This window comes from Musca autumnalis, unplaced genomic scaffold (genome assembly GCF_047663935.1).
Source record: "Musca autumnalis isolate F117 unplaced genomic scaffold, ASM4766393v1 scaffold_4, whole genome shotgun sequence".
Lineage (NCBI taxonomy): Eukaryota > Metazoa > Arthropoda > Insecta > Diptera > Muscidae > Musca > Musca autumnalis.
Genome location: NW_027411977.1, coordinates 126,535,327 through 126,551,917, shown reverse-complemented (window position 1 = coordinate 126,551,917; position 16,591 = coordinate 126,535,327). Strand labels below are relative to the sequence as shown.

Here is a 16,591-nt window from a genome sequence, read left to right as displayed (position 1 = left end):
CCCTTCTCTTAAATTAAACTGTACAACACAAAAAATAATTACAGGTAAAATCGGGCTGGTTATGAAAGAGGACCGAAAAATAGAAGATACGTGTATCGGCATTTTGAAAGTTTACGTCGGGAAGTGCCCTAAATGCGTCGTGGAAATTCCACCTATTTGTAAACTGTTGGAAATATTCGGGTTAGGATTCTTCGGAATCCTTGCGTTTTAGATATATAGTGTCTTTGGCAATATTACTGCCAACAATGCGAGGAATCTTTTAATTATAATGCTTAACCCTCAAGCTATTCTTTTTATGAAATAATACTAGACATTTATATATTAAAGTTAGAAATTTTTCGTTAGATTTTTTAAATGTTAATTTTGAATGTTTCTATACAGACTCAAAATTATTGAGTTGATTAATTTTATTGAAGTGAAAATACAAAGTACAATGAAGTTTGTATGTAGAATAAAAGACAAAAAGCAAAGGTTACTTATACAATGTAAAATATTAATTGATTAAACACAGTACTTCAACACTTCCCCTTGTTTAAATGATTAATATTTAAAATATTTACGAAGTGCAACAATCGAAGTTTTGGTAACGGTTTGGTCATCATGTCTGCAATTTGATATTCAGTTGAGATTTGAGACACAATAATATCGCCTTCAATTACCTTTTCACGAATGAAGAAGTGCTTTAAAGAAATGTGCTTCGTTCGCTTGTGAAACTCTGGATTTTGAGACAGTCTTATAGCAGCAGTATTATCGATGTGTATTACCGGTACTTCATTATAATTAATTAAGTCATTGTAGAGGCTTTTCAACCACATCAATTCCTCGCTGCTATGATTTCAGCTTCGGTTGTTGAGGTAGATACGGTTGGCTGTCTTTGACTTATCCATGATATAGGACTGCCTGCATAACATGCTACTACTCCAGTTGTTGATAGTCCTGTGCTCATACAGCCTCCATAATCTGCATCACTATAGCATTCCAATTTCTTTAAACCGTTCGTTTTGTAAAGTATTCCATAGTCAAGTGTGCCAGCAATGTAACGAAGAACCCGCTTAAGTCTTTGTACATCTTCACTTGTAGGGGATTCCAGAGATCTTGACAGAGCACCGACACTAAATGCCAAATCTGGCCTAGTTCCCAACATTAAATACATTATTGCTCCAACAGCTTGACGATATGGAAAATCATTTGTTGATTTTTGAACTTCTGCAACGGTCGTTGTACTTTCCATCGGAGTTGATACTGCTCTACATTCAGAAAAGTTAAATTTTTCCTAAATTTTCTTAGCATATGACTTCTGACTTATCTTTACAGAATCACCCGACTTTTCAATTTCTAACCCAAGAAAGTAATTTGCATCTTTGTGTGTAATTTTGAATTCAGCTTTAAGTTCATCTAGAAAGATCTTCAAGTCGTTTACATCAGACGCAGCAACTAAACCATCGTCTACATACAGAGCAAGAATGATTTTCTTCCCCTGTTTTTCTCTGATGTATAGACAACTGTCAGCCGAGCTTGTTATAAACCCCAATTTGGTTAAAAAATTTCGCATTCTAGTATTCCAGCACCGTGGTGCTTGTTTAAGACCATACAGACTTCTTTTTAGAGAACAAACTCTATTTGTTCCGTCATCAAATCCTTTTGGCTGTTTCATGAAAATTATTTCGTCCAACTCTCCATAAAGGAATGCAGTCGAAACATCGAACTGTGCTAAGTACATCTTCTCTGTGACTGCAACACTTAACAGAGACCGAATTGTGGACATCCTTGCTACCGGACTAAAAGTTTGGTCATAATCAAGTCCTTTTGTTTGATTATATCCTTTAATGACTAGTCTCGCCTTGAAGGTATCCACACTGCCATCCGCTTTGGTTTTTACTTTGTAAACCCATTTTGATGGGAGAGCTTTAGCACCCTTCGGAAGTTCGGTAAGTACCCATGTTTTGTTTTCTATTAACGAATTCATTTCCTTTTCCATGGCTGCTACCCACTCTGATCTTTGGTCGCCTTTAGTAGCTTCAGAATATGAATTTGGAGTTTCTATGCTATTCACAAACTCCTGGGAAACCATAGCCAACTCGTCATGAGTTGTTTTTGGAATTATTACCTTTCTATTTCTTAATTTCCTGTAATTGCAATTCTCTTCTTCAGATTCTTGTCCATCCTTGCTTCCTGATATAGCATCTTCAAACTCACTGTCAGATGTTGCATTCCTCTCTAAATTATCTTCAGGATTGCTGCTCGTAGGTTTATCATTTTGTTCTTCTAAATTTGGTGAATCTTTGGCTAATTGATCATCTTGTGGTTCTATGTTTGGATCCGACTCTTCATTCAGTCCACTCTGAATTTCATCATCTTGAATTAAATCATTGAAACGTCTAATCTTTGACAAATCAATACGTTGTGTATCAGGATTTACGCGGGATTTCATTATGGTTTTTTCTTCTAAGCGATTATTATTTGTTTTCTCTACAAATTTAACATCTCTCGAAACATGAACATCTCTCTTTTCTGGTATATAAATACGATATCGCTCGTCTTCATCATATCCTACCAGGTATCCTTTTTCAGCCTTTTTGTCCATTTTCTTTCGCTTTTGACTTGGAATGTGCATATAACATGTCGACGCAATGATTCGGAAATGTCGCATTCTAGGTTTCTTACCATACCATTTTTCGAATGGGCTAATATCAGCTTCAGATGACTTTCCTGTTCTGTTTAAAATATATATTGCTGATTTCACAAATTCACACCATATTGATTCTGGAAATTCAATTTCCATATTTGCGTACTTGAAAGTCCTTGCCATTTCTACGATCGTTGTATTCTCTCTTTCAGCACACCCATTTTGCTGCGGGGTATATGGAGCAGTCAACTTATGAGTAACTCCATGCTGAGCAAGAATTTTTCTGACGTCATTGTTGTCAAATTCGCCACCGTTGTCGCTAATTAACGTTTTTACAGTGTGACCTTGACATTTTGCGTGAATCAACATCTCTTTAAGCGAATCTTTCACTTCTGATTTTTGTTTTAAGAAAAACCCATATCGATATTTCATATAATGATCTTCATCGACGTACATTTTGCATTCATTTGTGGTAGATGTAAATTTGCTATTTGGGTTTCTATCGTGTGCAGCTAAAATCGAAAAAAGGTTTCGAGATATAGTTGGAACATACCATACGTCGTTTAGAGTTACAATTCTTTCCTTATTGTTGACTTTCGATAACAGCTCTATTTTTCCCTTCCCAATGGCTTTTAAACACTCTTTTCCTGCAGACTGTATTGAATTAGGTTGTTCAAATTCTTCGTATTTCACAAAATACTTATCTGAATTGGTAACATGCTTTGTTGCACGGTTGTCGAACCACCATTCCAAACTTGAATCTGCGATATTTACTTCATTTGACATCGCATGTAGTGCCACATGTGTATGATTCTTAACTGGTTGCGACTTGGAAGGCTTGCCATCTGCAATCCACTTGCGACATTCTTTTATCCAATGGCATTTCTTCTTACAGTAATGGCAAATACTGTCCTTTTTAGTACTTACATTCTTGCTTTTGGAATATTTCTCATTTATGACTAAAGCTTCTTGACCTTCAACGTTCTCATGCTTCTTGAAATTGCGTTCATATATGCAAAGCTGCATAATAAGTTCGTCTAAGGACTTATCCTCATCCCGAGATATCATCATCCAACTCGATTTGAACATTTCGAACGATGATGGTAGCACGTGCAGAATCCTGCAAATAAGAAGCAGTTCTGGAAGTTTTTGATTACCTTTTAATTCCAAACCAGCGTTAATTTCTGTCCACAAACTTTTAAGTTTAGAAATGTGCGTTGAAACATCCAAATTTTCAACCCACTCAAACGAGAAAAGTGCTGTGCACATCTTGAACAATTGGTCCTTGGATGTTGCTTCGAATTGTTGGTGTAATGCTTCCCAAACATCAGCTGCCGATTCTTTGTCCATTACCTTCATATATATCTCATCAGATATGGTACTAGCAATAAGGGTTTTGGCGAGACCGTTCGTTTTCCTGTAAAACGCAGACCGAGTATTGTAATCTTTCACCACAGCTTCAGTTGCTCCCTCTTTTAAAGGTTCTGGCTTTGTAATTTTTCTTGAAACCACATCCAGAGCTCCTTCATAAAAATCTAGGAGATCTTTGACTTTTCTCTTCCAAATTGCCCAATCGCATTCTCCTGTTAATGGCTTGATGGTCTTGCAAAACTCCATGATTCTGACGTTCAAGTTCTATTCACAAATTGAAAATTTTCTTTTTTCACAATTCTTGAATTGATTTCTTATTTTTCTTTTTCAAATGTCATGGAGGGCCCATAACCTATTGAGTTGAATAATTTTATTGAAGTGAAAATACAAAGTACAATGAAGTTTGTATGTAGAATAAAAGACAAAAACCAAAGGTTACTTATACAATGTAAAATATTAATTGATTAAACACAGTACTTCAACAAAAATCTCCCAAAATACTTCACTCCCTGGGGATAGTGTCAAAAGAAGAAATGTTCCAAATCAACTTTCATTATGTGTCTCTGAACAAAAGCAATCTGTAACCATAAGATATAATATCTTTAGCAGCCCTTGTTTTTGTATATATAGCTTAAAGCCATGTTTTACGAGTTTTGACCAGATGTTCCTTATTCTTGGACATTAGAAAAATGTTATTGATGGTTTTTTCTATTTCAACAGATTTTACTATATTTGTGGTGAATATATACACATATGGCCAAAATAATAAGTACATCATAGTTTAAGTTTGTTGTTGTGCTTCGCCATCGGTTTTTTCTCGAAGAAGATGTGAACTGCTTTACATTTCGAAACTTCTATTTGTAATCAATGATGCAAATAGCATAAAAACGCATAAAAATGGTAACATTTTGTTTCTGTGCCACTTTGTCTAAAAGTCCAACATTTGGTTGGCCAAAAAAATAAGTACATTTTGGATTTTTTATTATTTACCTATAATCGAGTAAATTTTAATAAAGGTTGGTTAGTAATGTAACTGTGCTAATAATAGCCCTGTTCCTTTACGTTCAAGAATCTTCAAGTTTTACAACTTTTTACTCGAAAAGCGTTCCTTTACTTCAGACACAATACAATTCATATGGGAGCAGTTTTCAACTTTTACTACTTTTGCCGGTTTTACCATTTTCAGAAGTAAAGGAACAGACAAAATATTAAACAGAAATAAAATAAAAACTATTTGATGGATAGGTGGAAATGAGCACTATCACACTGCAGAGAGGAGATTGGGGACAAAAATTAATCGAAGTTTCCTGTTAATTGTTGTGTTTTCTGATTTAAAACCAACACTTATTACGCAATTGACATTGTTTGTTATTCTTGCTGTTTCTCCTTTGACTGGAAGTACATTACTCGCTGATTTTGTTGCTGCTTTTGCCGCATATTGCTCCTGCATTTTGTTAGTTGCTGTTGTTGGTAAACAAATTAATTATGTCTTCCACAAAGAAACAGGATCTTTGTCCCTCCTGTAACAAATCTGTTACAAAATCCAAAGGATCGATTAAATGCAGGGTTTGTTCAAATTGGTTCCATGGATCGTGTGTCAATTTATCTGAAAAGGATCTGGCTGCTCTGAAGGCTATTCCAATCAGTGCATTTATTTGTGTTAATTGTGAAACCAATCTTAATAACAGCAACAGCTGTACAGCTTGTTATTTCTGTTGCTTCCTTTTTCAATGTGGTACTTGAACGCCGTGATGTGGGCATAGCCTGTTACATTAACAACAAAAAACATGTTTTGGTAAAGTTAAATTGTGCTGAACTACGCGACGAAATAATGCGACAATACTTTAAAAGTCGATCACTTACAATTGCTGACATTTTGTCCGGTGCAGGTGGAGATATCACGAGAAGGGTTTACTTAAACGACCATTTTTCCCCTGATGCTAGCAGTTTGAATGCCATTTGCAACAAGCTTCGTCGACAGAACATTATTACAAAATATCGGATCATTAATGGGGATAAAGCCAAGGCGAAAATAGTGTTGCCTGATGGAAAACAGATCGAACGAGATTTTAGTGGCTGTTCTTCTTTACTGACAGCACAGAATGGAGTAACTATCTAATTGATATTGTTTTTTTTTTATATTACTTTTTTTATACATTTGCTTATATATGTTCTTGCAATATGTCTAACCTGGATACAACTGTCACATTTTTGGAATTTATAATATATGTATAACCTCTATGAGGTGCCTAATAACCTTTTTCTGTTGTATCTCGGTTAAGTCATATCCTTTTTTATTTTGATCTCTTTATATGTAGGTTGATATTTTATTTGATCTCACTGCCTATAATTCGCATTTGCGATTAGCTGTAATTTAAATGAATTGTTGTTTAAATGAATTGTTTTTATCTCTCGCGATTATTCTTCTTGATCTGGCTCTCCATCTATACTATTGTCAATTTTGATGCCTTCTAATGATAATCTGGGTCCAATAGTGAGTGGTAACTCGTATCTTAAAAGACTTTTACTTCCATATAATAATATTTTAAAAATTGCCCATTTAAATTGTAGAAGCATTAAACCTCCTACTAAACTGGATGAAATAAAATCCATTCTAGAAGGCAATACATTTGATATTTTTGCTGTTTCAGAGACTTGGCTCACTAGTGACATACTTGATTCTGCGGTTTCCATTCCGGGCTTCTGTCTTTGTCGAAATGATCGTCAGATACCTGGTAGAGGTGGTGGGGTCATGATTTACGTTTCTAGAGGAATTCGATACAAATGCATTCATAAAACATCGATAGCTCATTGTGAATCCATGTTTTTAGAACTACAATTTGGTGGAAATAAACTGCTTTTTGGATGCGTATATCTGCCTTCGGGAAATATTCATTTGTTTGAAAGTCTTCATCATGAACTTTTTGCTCAATATGAAAACATAATGGTTACCGGTGATTTTAATTGCAATTTGTTCAATTCCTCCAAAGCGTACTTGTTTCGATCACTCTGTACTAGGTTGAACCTTAACATTGTGCATAATTTTATGCCTACTCATTTTGGTATAGCTAATCATTCTACGTCTCTGATAGATTTCATGTTGATTAGTAACAACTCTCTTTTGATTCATTCTGATCAGGTTCAGTGTCCCGCAATTTCAGATCATGCACTTATTTTTGCATCTCTATCTCTTAGCCACAGTGTCTCTCCCCATTTTGTTGAATATCGAGATTACAATCAAATTGACTGGAATTCATTATTTTCTTTTCTCAACACTTTTGACCCCAGTTTGGTCTTTGAGAGTATGGATGTTGACACTAAATGCTCTTATATCTCTTATATTCTTGATTCTCTATTTACTTTAGTTTCTATAGTTAGAAAGGAAATAAAGTACTCTGCTAATTCTTGGATGAATTCTAATGAGGTAAGGTTTGCTGTATCGATAAGAGACTTAGCGTACTTGGAATTCTTAAGGGATAAATCTCAAAAAAAATGGAAATTATACTGCAAATATAGGAATAAAGCTAAGTCGGTTATTCGTAGGACAAGAAGACGTCATTATATTAGGACCTTCAGTGGAATGGATTCTGCAAGGCTTTGGAAGTTCCTGAAAAATTCTGGTTGCTCGGGGAATGATCAGGAAGTGATTGACATTGATGTCAACTGCATTAATGATTACTTTGTCAATTCTTCTTTCGGAAATAATGCTTCTCGGATTAATGTTGGTAACTTCACTGATTTGGATTCATCTTTCTCTTTTCATTGTGTTGATGAAGTAGAACTTTTTGAAGCAATGTGTAAAGTGCATTCTAAATCTGTAGGTGTTGATGGCGTACCAATAACCTTTATCAAACTCGTTTTTCCATACATTTCTTCTCTTATAATGGACCTTGTTAATAGCATTTTAACTACGTCGACGTTCCCTGCTATGTGGAAGACTGCTCGAGTGGTGCCTATTCCCAAGTGTCGCTCAGTTCGTGATTTTGATGATCTCAGGCCTAAATCTATATTACCGGCTTTATCTAAGATATTAGAATATATAATTAAAGCTCAAATGCTTCAGACTTGTGCGCGCATGATCGATGAGTCGCAATATGCCTTTCGGAAAGGATATAATACTACACATTTGCTTTTAAAACTTACAGACTCCATTCGTGAAAACATTAATAAGAGTAGGCTGAGTGTGCTAATTTCCTTGGATTTGTCTAAAGCTTTATTGATCATTCGTTACTGATTTTAAAGCTGAGGAACGATTTTCACTTCTCAAAATCTGCCTGTAAATTGATTTTTTCCTATTTATGTGACAGAAATCAATTTGTCGAGTTAAATGGTTGTAGGTCTAATTGTCAGAATTTATTGTCTGGGGTACCACAAGGGTCTGTCCTTGGGCCTCTCTTATTCATTCTATATTTGAATGATCTTCCGCGTCTCTTAAATTCTACGACTTGCTCCACTTATATATTCGCAGATGACATATTTTTGCTTTTCAATGGCAATCGTCATTTTCCAAACTTACTTGAAATTAACATTAATTCTCATTTAAATACATTTGTTCAATTTGCAACAGTAAACTCATTAAAAGTCAATCCGTCGAAAACTAAAGCGTTGAACTTTGGCATTACTAACCGTGTTTTACCTTCATTTGATCTCTTCATAGGTAATGATAGTATAGAATTTGTGCAACAACATAGATGCTTAGGCATAATAATCGATTCTGAACTATCTTTTAAGAGTCATATAGATACTTTAACCGGCAAAGTATGGGGTTCATTACGTAGAATTTATGGTGCCAATTTATATTTACCCTATCGAATCAAGATAACACTGGCAAATTCTCTTTTGTTTTCACAAATATTGTATGGTCTCGAAGTTTACTCGGGGTCTACTGCCATGAATATTATTAGATTGAAGCGTATCGTAAATACTATCACGCGCTTCATATACAATTTAAGTCGTGATAGTCATGTTTCTTCCTACGTTATAAACTTCCTTGGTTGTTCTTTTGATATGTTCATAAAATTCCGTTGCCTTTTTTCGTTTTACAAAATGATAAAAAGTGAAAAACCTCCAACATTAAGAAGAACTTTCGTCTTTACGCGTTCTTCTAGAAATCCTCAAATATTCATTCCTATGATTTGGAAGAATATTTTTGCAAAATCATTTATCGTCAGAGTAGCACGTTGCTGGAATTTTTTACCGCTAGAAATGCGAATTTTCTCTCACAGCAATAATGCATTCCGCTTAAAAATTTTGAGGCATTTCCATTCCCTATCTCAAAACTAATTTTGTTTTTATTATTATATTACATAAATCGAGTTATAGCTCATTGGACAAAATTTATCTTGTTCTAAGAATTTTTTTTTGGCTGGGGAGCCAAGATTACGAGAGTATTTCGTGTAAATTGAAAGAATTGTTAGAAAATTTATTGTTTGATATAAGTTTTGAATTATATAATATATAAACTCAGGTATTCTTTGTCATGTATACAAATTATTTGGCCTTTAAGGCTTTATGTTATACAAATATGAATAAATAAATAAAAAAATAAATGAGGGAAAAATTTTCGATAATAGCCAAATCCGTGGAAAGGTCGGTGGGTTTGTTATAAAACTCATTGAAACCAAAACAGAACTAAAAAAAACACGGTGTAGGCCTAAAAAGACAACAAACAACAATCGATGATCTCATTGTTACTGTCGCTAAAGACACCTATTAAACTCATCTTGGGAAATTACTGTTGACATAGGTAATGTTATATTCACCCGAATAGCTCGGAGAATACTAGAGGCTACCAAATTACCAGAATAATTAACAAAAGGCGTTCAACTGTTTCGGGAAAAAAAATTGTGGACAGGGTCCTCCTTCGCTAACAATATGGGTTGGTCCGGAAAAACGTATATGGAACAAACTTAGCGAAATTTCTTCTAGAACAATGAAATAAAAATAAATAAAATAAATTTATTCGGTAACAATTACGGCAGGACAAATTTCAATCTCAAGGGAGAGGAATTTCATATAATAGTTACAAAAATCCAATTAAACATGGAGGTAGCAGCCTAATGGTGTGAGTCTGATTAATTTTTCTGATATGGTATTTATACAATAACACATTACAGTTGCTGGGATTCATCCCCAATATAAAAACATATTGGTCAACACAATGTTGCTATAAATAGAGGAAAATAGGCTTTTTATATGGATTTTTCAGCAGAACAACGGTCTAAAACATGCATTCCCATATGTGAAGAATTGGTTCCAGGACAATATAATAAAGTTACTTGACTCACCTAAGCAGTAATCGGACATGAATGCAACAGTAAACATCTGCGGACACCTTAAACAGTGCATTGGTACACAATCGTTCCAAAATAAACATCGAATTTGGAATTGTATACAAAAAATGTGGTATTAAATAACTTTTGAAAATTACAGCAAACTTCGAAGCAATATGCCCAAAAGAATACAAAAAGTAGTTGAAAATAAAGGTGGAAACACCAAATATTAATAACACTGTGTGTAATTTTTTGAGTCATGTTTTATTAACCATATTCTGACTCCACAGTGTGATAGAACACAAAAAACGAGAATACGCGTGTCTCGCCGTTTTTCCCTATCTCATCAACTTTCGCGGTTATAGGCCTCCAAAGGTTTGAGGCTTTGATGTAAAAAGGGTCATTTAGTCAGGGCTATATCTTCCAAACCGTTAGGAAATTTGAATTTATCTCAGAGGCAAATTTGTAGCTCTTGTCTTAAAAAACAAAAAGTGTTAACACATATAATCCATCAAACTTCATCTGCAAGGTCAAAATCGCCATAGTCAAATTTCTTTTAACATTTGTTCTCAAGTTTTGTTATACAGCTATCAAACCGATCAAATTTGAAGCAAACAACCAACTACAAAAATGTACCTCAGATCTCAATAAACATCATTCTAGAATATACGAACTCTGTAGAAATGGATCTTAATGGTCAAAATAGCAAAATAGCAATTTCGATTTTTTTCCTCTTTTCTCGGCTTCTGCTCCATAGATACTAAACCGTTCAAAATTCAAGAAAACAATCAACCACAATATTGTAGCAAAGGCATCAATAAACAACTTTCTGGAACAATCGAAATGTCTATGAACGGTTCTTAATGGTAAAAATAGCAAAAACTTTTGAAATATCCAATTTTTATACTTTTTTCTCCGACTCTGGTCCAAAGATACGCAACCGCCCAAAAATTAAGGACACAGTCAACCACAAAAATGTACCTAAGATTTCAATAAACAACGTTTTAGAACATATGAAGATTCTAGGAATGATTCTTACGGCTGAAATTCAAGAACAATTAAATTATTTTTAACATTCCCCCTGCTCAGGTTTGGAAATAACAAACTGTTAAAAACTCAAGGAAATTTGAAAAGTTTGTTATTTACGGACCTGAACAGGAAAGAAAATAATCTAATTTTGAGCTTGAAGAATCGTTCCTAGAATCTTTATTTGTTCTAGAAACTTGTTTGTTGAAATCTTAGGTACATTTTTGTAGTTGACTGTATCCTGAATTTTTTGGGCGGTTGCGTATCTTTGGACCAGAGTCGGAGAAAAAAGTATAAAAATTGGATATTTCAAAAGATTTTTGCTATTTTTACTATTAAGAACCGTTCATAGACATTTCGATTGTTCTAGAAAGTTGTTTATTGATGCCTTTGCTACAATATTGTGGTTGATTGTTTTCTTGAATTTTGAATCTATGGAACAGAAGCCGAGAAAAGAGGATATAAATCGAAATTGTTTTGCTATTTTAACCATTACGATCCGTTAATACGGAGTTCGTATATTCTAGAAAGATGTTTATTGAGATCTGTAGTGGCATTCTGTAACTCATTTTTGCTGTTATCGATAACTGTCGGTAAAATTAAAATGCTTATAATTTCGAAAATTACCGAAATTTTTCGGTAAGTTAACGATGAATAAAAAGTAGTCGCTAGCCCATGGCACAATTACCCAGGTAGTGGCATCGTAAAATTTGGAATATGTTATGTCAAAACTTTCTTTATGTTGTTGGGGAAATTACAACAAAAATAATTTTTTTATAAAGGGTTTTGACTTTTCATATTCGATCAGCTGGTGTGATGCCACTACCTGGTAGTTCTGCCATGCGCTAGCCTCTACCGTCACAAACAGTGCTGCCAACTTTTCTTTATGTTTTTAGTCATAATTTTGCGAAAGTTGATGAGATACGGAAAAACGGCGAGACACGTGTCCTCTCTTCTTTGGTCTTCTATCACGCTGCGGTGTCAGAATATGGTTAATAATTTTCGTGTTGCACAGTGTAATATAAACATCCTAAATTACAATAAATTCTAAAACAATTGAATATACTGCTATTTATTAATGATTTCCAAAATGTACTTATTATTTTGTCCACCAATTTTTATGACTTTTTTCTTAATAGCTGTGTCTTTTTACGTGATAATTAGTAATAACTAGCGGACCCGGCGAACTTCGTTTCGCTATTAAGGAATAAAATTTCATACAAAAACTCAATTTTCGATTTTTCCAATTTTCCGACTTTTCCAGAGAGATTTTCCAAAATTTTCTTCCGTAAAGACCTTCTCCTCGAAAATACGAATAACTGACAAAAAATTTTACAGAAATCGGCCTAGCCGTTCTCATTTTTATATATAGATTATTACTAATGTTGCAGATTTTGACAGTTGTATAAAGGAAAAGTTGCCGAAAAAAATGTTTCAGCAACATTTAGTAAGCAAAAAGACACCCCTAATATTACATTTAGAAGTTTGTTTATCTTGAAGATCCACACAAAATTTATTTTTTAAGTGTCATTTATGTTGCAAAACTTAAACTTAAACTGAACTTTGTTTTACAGTGAGTACATTTCCTGAATTGAACGAAAAATATGCATACTAATGTTTGTACTTATTATTTTGGCCATATGTGCATTTGGAAACTTGAATTGGACTTTGCAAAAATTACGTATTTTTAGTACAGTTAACTAAAATTACTCCTCCGGTGTAAGCCATGGGCTCTTGATAATATAATTATATAATTGTTCCACAAACATCCCATAAGGGACAATGGAGACTTCTCTCATATTAGCTCAATAATATGGGACCTACAGTTTATCGCCGAGTCCGAACGGCGTGTCTAAGACACCACTTTTGTAGAGAAGTTTTACATGGCTGAAATACTCAGGAAATGTCGCCAACATTACTGAGGGGTATTTTGCCACCGTTGAAAAGTGTTTTGATGTTGCCTGGCCGGGTAATCGAACCCTCGACCTTATGTGTGCAAGGCGGGTTGCATACCATTGCGCCACGGTGGCACCCGTGTTAAATGCGGGGGAGGTCTAGGGTTATAGTAAAGTGAAAATATGTACGACATATAGGTTCTAACATACATGATTTTGGCGTGACTCTAGAACTATCATGGTGTCTGTGACTCCTTTTACTCTCTGATAATGGAGTTTATAATGGATAATAGCCCAGCAAAATGTTCGATGACAAATCATGAGTTGAATCATAGGTGCAAGTGACATGGCATCGATGATAATTCGGATGAATTACCGATGAAATTTACAAGGGAGTGACACACGCTTTCACGAATTCCTTGTCATTGCATTTTGCACCAGTTCATTGTCATCGCGGCATTGTGCACCAGTTCATTGTCATGGCATCTTGCACCAGTTCATTGTCATCGCGGCATTGTGCACCAGTTCTTTGTCATGACATTTTGCCCCAATGCATTGGATCTGGATTTCCAACAATCAGAAATGCGGACCAATTATGTAATTTGTTGAATACAATACACAGATGATTTCTATCACCAGTAGTGGGTTTCTCTAACACATTTTTGAGTTACCGACAATCGTCGCTATAATTAAAAAGCTTATAATTTCGGCAATTACCGATATTTTTCGGTAAGTTAGCGACGAATAAAAAGTAGTCATAAAGTTCTACCGATAGCAAGAGTGTTGTCAACTTTTATTTAAAATTTTCATTCATAATTTTGCGTTTTAATTTTACTAATTTTTGTCGGTATTTAAAAAAATGTGTTAGATAATCTAACTACAGATGTCATTTTTCTTTATTTTTATGTAATTTTCAAGATTATTAACTTTATGTGTGTTTTTTGATCTGCCAAAATCGATAAATTATGTGCCAATCTCTGCACCAGGCTCATCACTTGGGAAATCTAGTATAAATTGGAATTCTATTATTTTTAAACAATTTATTCTCTGATACACACAGAGAAGAGATATTGTTGGAACAATCATATTCTAAGAGCAAAATAGTGTATTTTAAAAATCTGAAAATATATATTGTTGTTTCAACCATATATTTTTTATTTGGAAACATGATGACACAAAATATATTGTTGCGCCAACAATACATATTTTAAGAATTTTAAAATACACTATTTTGCTCTTAGAATATGATTGTTCCAACAATATTTTTTCTCTGCGTGTAGTTACCATGTTTTGGTGGTCTCATTTATACTTATTTATATGACTTTTATTCTAAACAGAACATATTGTTGCTAACTAAGCATATATTTCCAAACGCACCGATCTTCTACTATGCTTCTCCAATTTTGGATTCCATGTTTTGTGACATCATATTCAACTTGGTCTTTCCATTGAAGTTTTGTCGTAAAATGCCTCGTATGCATATGCCGGTGGCTTTATTCATCTTCTTGGCATGGTCCAGCCAACGCAATAGTTGAAGCTCGATACGTTTTACTATATCGGTGTTGGTCGTCGGGTACAGCTCATGGTTTATAGTGAGGTTCAAGGGTCCATCAGCCATGAATAACTAAAACATATAAGTCTCTATAAGCGGGAGAATTCGACTATTTTTGAATTGTCAAGCATAAAGTTCTTAAAAAGTTGTTATTAAAACTTATTACGACGGGCCAGCAACGCGGACCGGGGTCTGCTAGTTTTAAAAAAAATCGAATTCCATGATTTTTAAAATTGTTTTTATTTTTAGAATAAATATTTGCATGGTAGAAATTCTTCACTTATGCATTGAAACAAACATTTAACCATATCCACAATTCAAACCTTGACATTTCATTAATTTTTCGGCTTTTTTATAAAGTGTCCATAAAAAGTATTATAAACAAACCCACTTGCAGCTTTTGTGTTTTTAAAGTTATATGAATTCAGGAAAAACTAAGGTTCTATAATTGTTTTTCATTTAGATCTACCTCTTTACATATACCATATACCGTATAAAACAGTAGTAATGTTTTACTTGTTAATGTTAAAGGAGACCGTCAAAGTTAAAAAGCAGTAGTACTAATTTTCAAGGATGTATGCAATACTAAATAAATTCCACTTGTTGAATTTTGAAAACAATACAAAACTAAAACTCTTGGCGCCAAATGAGTACAACGCTTGTAAACAAAAAATCCAACAACAAGAACATCAACCCTTGTACCGTTAGTAAGCCAGGTGTCACAATACAGGGTGCTTGTGGTTGCCATGACTCCCACGCAAATGTCAGGCAATCGATTTTTTTCGGAACAAGGCAAACAAAAATTATTTTATATAGCAAAACCAGCAAAAACGTGAAAAGAAGCATAAATAAAAACACTATGCAATTAAAATATCTAAAAACCATTTTAGATGGTCAGGTAAGTTAACTGTTTGTGGTGTGGTTAAAATAAAAACTCGGCTACATAGTTTTATATACTATTATTGATCATTTTGTTTTTGTCAAAAGGACCACATAAATCGTATTGCTGGACTGGCCTGGTCACCAAATCACAAAAAATTAGCTGTGGCTACAGCCGATCGCCACATACTGTTGTATGACGATGCTGGTGAACGCCGTGACAAATTTTCTACGAAACCATCAAATCCAGCTAATGGCAAACAGTCGTATGTGATACGTGGTATAGCCTTTAGTCCCGATTCAACGAAACTGGCTGTGGGTCAAAGTGATAACATAGTGTATGTGTACAAATTGGGAGAATCATGGAATGACAAAAAAGTAATTTGTAATAAATTTCCTCAATCAGCAGCTGTTACAGCTCTAATATGGTTATCGACAGGAGCCATAATTGCGGGTAAGTTATGTGTTTTATTTAACTACAGGTACATATGTATATAAAACTTTTGGATGTTCAAAAGATACAACATGACCTGCCAGCGAAATCGTTGCCATTTGTGACAGTCTTTGTATACATATTAAGGTGTAACGTATGCAATTTATCTGAGTTTTAAGTTAATATTTATTATATATATTTTTTGTAATAGCATATAATATGTTTGCATGTATGTCCATGTATGGAAATGTTTGTCCATGTTCTGGTATAGCCCCCATATAACGTACCTCCCGACTTCGGTATTTTTGGGTTTAGCTACATATTTTGATTAAACTATCTGTAATTTAACATTTGAGGTTCCTTGTGGTCAAAATATCACCACCGACAAATCTTTAACATATGTCCATGTTTCGGTATAGCCCCCCTATAACTTTACCACCCGATTTTCGGTATTTTGTGGGTTTTAGCTATATTTTTTATTGAACTATCTGTAATTTAAAATTTGTTAAAAAATTTTTAACATAGGTCCATGTTTCG

The 16,591-nt window shown here is 34.2% G+C and overlaps 1 protein-coding gene across 1 annotated transcript in view; it reads left to right on the top strand.

Annotated features, from left to right (window-relative positions):
- The first annotated feature begins 15,453 nt into the window (after nucleotides 1–15,453).
- Nucleotides 15,454–16,591, top strand: part of Oseg2 (intraflagellar transport protein Oseg2) — a 52,223-nt gene continuing 51,085 nt past the window's right edge. Inside the window, exons 1-2 of the mRNA XM_073986374.1 lie at nucleotides 15,454–15,640; nucleotides 15,730–16,075. Coding sequence (XP_073842475.1) covers nucleotides 15,602–15,640; nucleotides 15,730–16,075 — 385 coding nt within the window. The 5' untranslated portion in view covers nucleotides 15,454–15,601. The remainder of the gene's footprint in view (nucleotides 15,641–15,729; nucleotides 16,076–16,591) is intronic.